The sequence below is a fragment of the Sphaeroforma arctica genome (assembly GCF_001186125.1).
Source record: "Sphaeroforma arctica JP610 unplaced genomic scaffold supercont1.308, whole genome shotgun sequence".
Taxonomy (NCBI): Eukaryota; class Ichthyosporea; order Ichthyophonida; genus Sphaeroforma; species Sphaeroforma arctica.
In genome coordinates this window covers 81,028-84,383 of record NW_014040250.1, presented here as the reverse complement: position 1 = coordinate 84,383, position 3,356 = coordinate 81,028, and the positions used below count along the sequence as shown (strand labels likewise).

General features: G+C 37.8%; 2 protein-coding genes across 2 annotated transcripts in view; both read left to right on the top strand.

The window, feature by feature from the left end:
• SARC_05052 (hypothetical protein) overlaps window positions 1-450 on the top strand; it is a gene marked incomplete at its 5' end in the record, with an annotated part of 2,994 nt that extends 2,544 nt beyond the window's left edge. Inside the window, one exon of the mRNA XM_014301102.1 lies at window positions 291-450. Coding sequence (XP_014156577.1) covers window positions 291-327 — 37 coding nt within the window. The 3' untranslated portion in view covers window positions 328-450. The remainder of the gene's footprint in view (window positions 1-290) is intronic.
• A 2,217-nt stretch (window positions 451-2,667) lies between these two features.
• The window catches only part of SARC_05051 (hypothetical protein), a 3,048-nt gene continuing 2,359 nt past the window's right edge, over window positions 2,668-3,356 (top strand). Inside the window, exon 1 of the mRNA XM_014301101.1 lies at window positions 2,668-2,880. Coding sequence (XP_014156576.1) covers window positions 2,764-2,880 — 117 coding nt within the window. The 5' untranslated portion in view covers window positions 2,668-2,763. The remainder of the gene's footprint in view (window positions 2,881-3,356) is intronic.

Genomic DNA, 3,356 nt, shown 5'->3' with positions numbered 1-3,356 from the left:
AGTTAGTTAGTTAGTAGTTAGTATAGTAGTATATATATATATATATATATATATATATATATATATATATATATATATTATATATATATATATATATATATATATACTATATATAGATATATATATATATATATATATATATATCTATATATAGAAGCGTAGACAGGTATATAACCAAATTCGAGCTGTGTCTCAATGCTGAGTGAGCCACCACGTTGCGTGGTGTGCAAATATTTGCAACTGTTTCGAAGCTCAATCATTATTGCTCTTCTGATTTTGCCATACTGTAGGCAAAATCAAAGTCGTAGACGTGGTGCGAAATTCTGAAAGTGACCACGGACAAGGAACAAACTTCCAGTGGTCTTAATATTTCCTGTACTCTACGGTGCAATTGGTCGGGAGGACCAAATATTATCGATATAAACCTTTGTAAAATATAAAGAGCAGAGCTAACGATATTGAGAAACTGGCAAAGATTGTCTATAGTCACATTCTATCCACGAATTGCGTGTCGGAGCCGTATAAAGATAGTTTGTGCCTTTGCCTGACAAAGTGCTTGTTAGGTCCGCTGTAATAACATTATAACAAGAATACTTTAAAAAAGAATAAAATTGTCGCCAGTACGCCCGACTCCTACGTCTGCCATCTTGAGCCTGACGCTTTCATATAGGTTTTCATGTTTACAAGTCGTATATGCACATTTCTGAATTCATACGTAGCACTCTCTCTCTCTCTCTCTAGAGAATAGCAGTGGAAGAAAAATAGAGAGAGAACTTGAGAAGTGGTGATAGTTGACGTTCACGGCATAAAACTGGATGTGCACACACACCGCACAGGCGTCAGGCGCACACGTGAATAATTTACAAGAATTTACTCCAGAATAGATCGATCTACTATTAATATATTTATGAGATCCCTCATAGGCTCATTCTCTCTGGTTGGCTGGTTGGCTGGTTCCCAGAATCTCTGAGACTCTAAAGTCTGAATCCCTTGTTTCTTTTTTTTTTCGTAAACAATTTTTTTTCAGCTGCGCAGAACAGTCAGAACACATGACAAAAAAAACCCCCCCCTCCTCAAGACTGATTAATTATCAAGTCAAAGCGTGCTGAGAAAAGCCACGTATAATGAAGCATTATACTCCAAGCTGGCTATTACTAAGGCCAGATTTACTTTTATTTGGGTCTTCCTTGCGAATCACACTCAGACGTCAGTTCCAAAAGTATTGTGTATGCACCTTTATTATACAATAAGCGATGTTAGATTAATCTCCTGAAGAACAATTTGGGTTGGGGCTGCGAGGCACCTTTATTTGACTTGTGTCAAGAGGAGAAAAAGAAAGTGTGATCAAATTCTGGCGCTCTATATGTTTACGATCGCACAAGTACAGCCCATCCCTTTCAAGGACGCCATAAAATAATACATTGCTGTAGTAGCATAATATCCACGATATCGTGGTTGTTTTCCATAAAATTCTCATTCTATGACGCATTAATAAGGCGTTAAATGGGGACTTTGTATTTTACCAGAACACGCTTGAGCCTTTAGCACTTAAAAGGCGAGTTCTACCCTTCTAGTATTAAGAAGCGGTTGATCAAATATAGTGCAGCTTAGAAGAAATTACGAAGCATGAATTGATTAATGGTAATCGGAGCATAATTGATATTTACACTCGCAGTGTATCCATGTCACTGAAACGGAATGTTGAAGGTGTATGCCATGGTAGAAAATATCGACCGTGCTTTATCATTATGAAACGGAGATATTTAATAATTTGAGTTCTAACTTGCTGAGATGGAATATATTCGTTTATATTGAATAGTTCGATCAGCGGATAATATACGATAGATTTGTTATATACGATAACGGAAATGACAAGTGAAAAAAAAAACTCTTATTGAGAGATGAAGATAGTATCGAACGAAAGCGGTTGAATCATCACAGGGTGCGATTCGAAGTGTCACTCCTTACATACCGATTCAGCGAGAGGGCCAAAAATGGGAATTGCAACTACATGAAAATTGGATATACTCCAATCAGTATCTAGGAGCTTCCCAGTAAATACACATTTTGCGCGACAAGATTAATGGGACTATAAATACACAAAGCCAGGGAGACATTCAATTTGCGAAGATGGTATTGTATTATGTACTCCACAGTACATAACAAATAGACGACGACCATACGGGGTTGTTTTACTTAAAATGTTCTGTTGGCGCCTCTGTATCCTAATGTATTACTGTAAATTATGTATTCCAAGTTTCTAACATATTGTTGCGACGAAGGTTGCAACTTAGAATCTTGAGCCATCTATATACATATCACGAATTTCTATTACGATATTAAGTCATGTTTGTAACGAGAAATATAGAAACCCCTTTCAGAACTCGAAGCTTATTATAGAAGCAAGGACAGATAGATTTATTCGAGGACAGATAGATAGTTTCGGCGCAGAAGATAGTTATAAATAGGCCTTGGTGTAATGTCTGCTCTGCCTCGTCAGTCGTCAGTCGTCACACGTTTGTTTTTGTTGGAGTAAACCCCCCCCCCCCCCTTCTTTGACTTTCGAAATGAATTTTAAAATACATTGCCATCATGGTAAATATAAAATATCGTGTATAAAACGTGCCAATACAAAGATACCTAAAACATATTTCATACACGTCGTCATTTGAAAGTCAGAAACTGACGATACGAGATATCTCATCTCTGTTTCTCTCAACTTGAAAGCACCTGTTTGTTTGCACGATAAGAAGGCCGGAGACTATGTCGTCTGTCTCGCCACCAAGTCTGACAAGCAAAATCTGCTGCGTGTGCAATGAACCGGCTGAATGTCAGTGTCCTTGTGGGTCGAAGCGGTTCTATTGCTCGACAGAGTGCCAGGTACGCGAGCGCACGGTGTTATTTATTTATTAAACTTATTCTAAGAAAGTTTATAATCCAAAGTACTTAGACTTGTGACCGTATTTCTGGCCTATAGCAAATATTGTACACAATCGTCGTTCACTCTTCCTAGTATTGTCATAGTATGACAGCTAATCCCATGTGCATGATGTTGTCAAGGTCTTAGAAGGCATTTTTGCAATTTTGTGATGTTGTTTCAAATGAGCATGTTGATCAATGGACATGTCTGTACGTGTACACACCTTCTCGCTCACTGACACACAAATACACACGCACCTACGGACACACACACATACACACACACACATACATACATACTCACACGTGTGTGTACGAGTACCCACACACGCACACACACGCAGACACACTCACTCACTCACTCACTCAAGCACACATAAGTATATATATATATATATATATATATATATACACACATACATACACACATACATAAT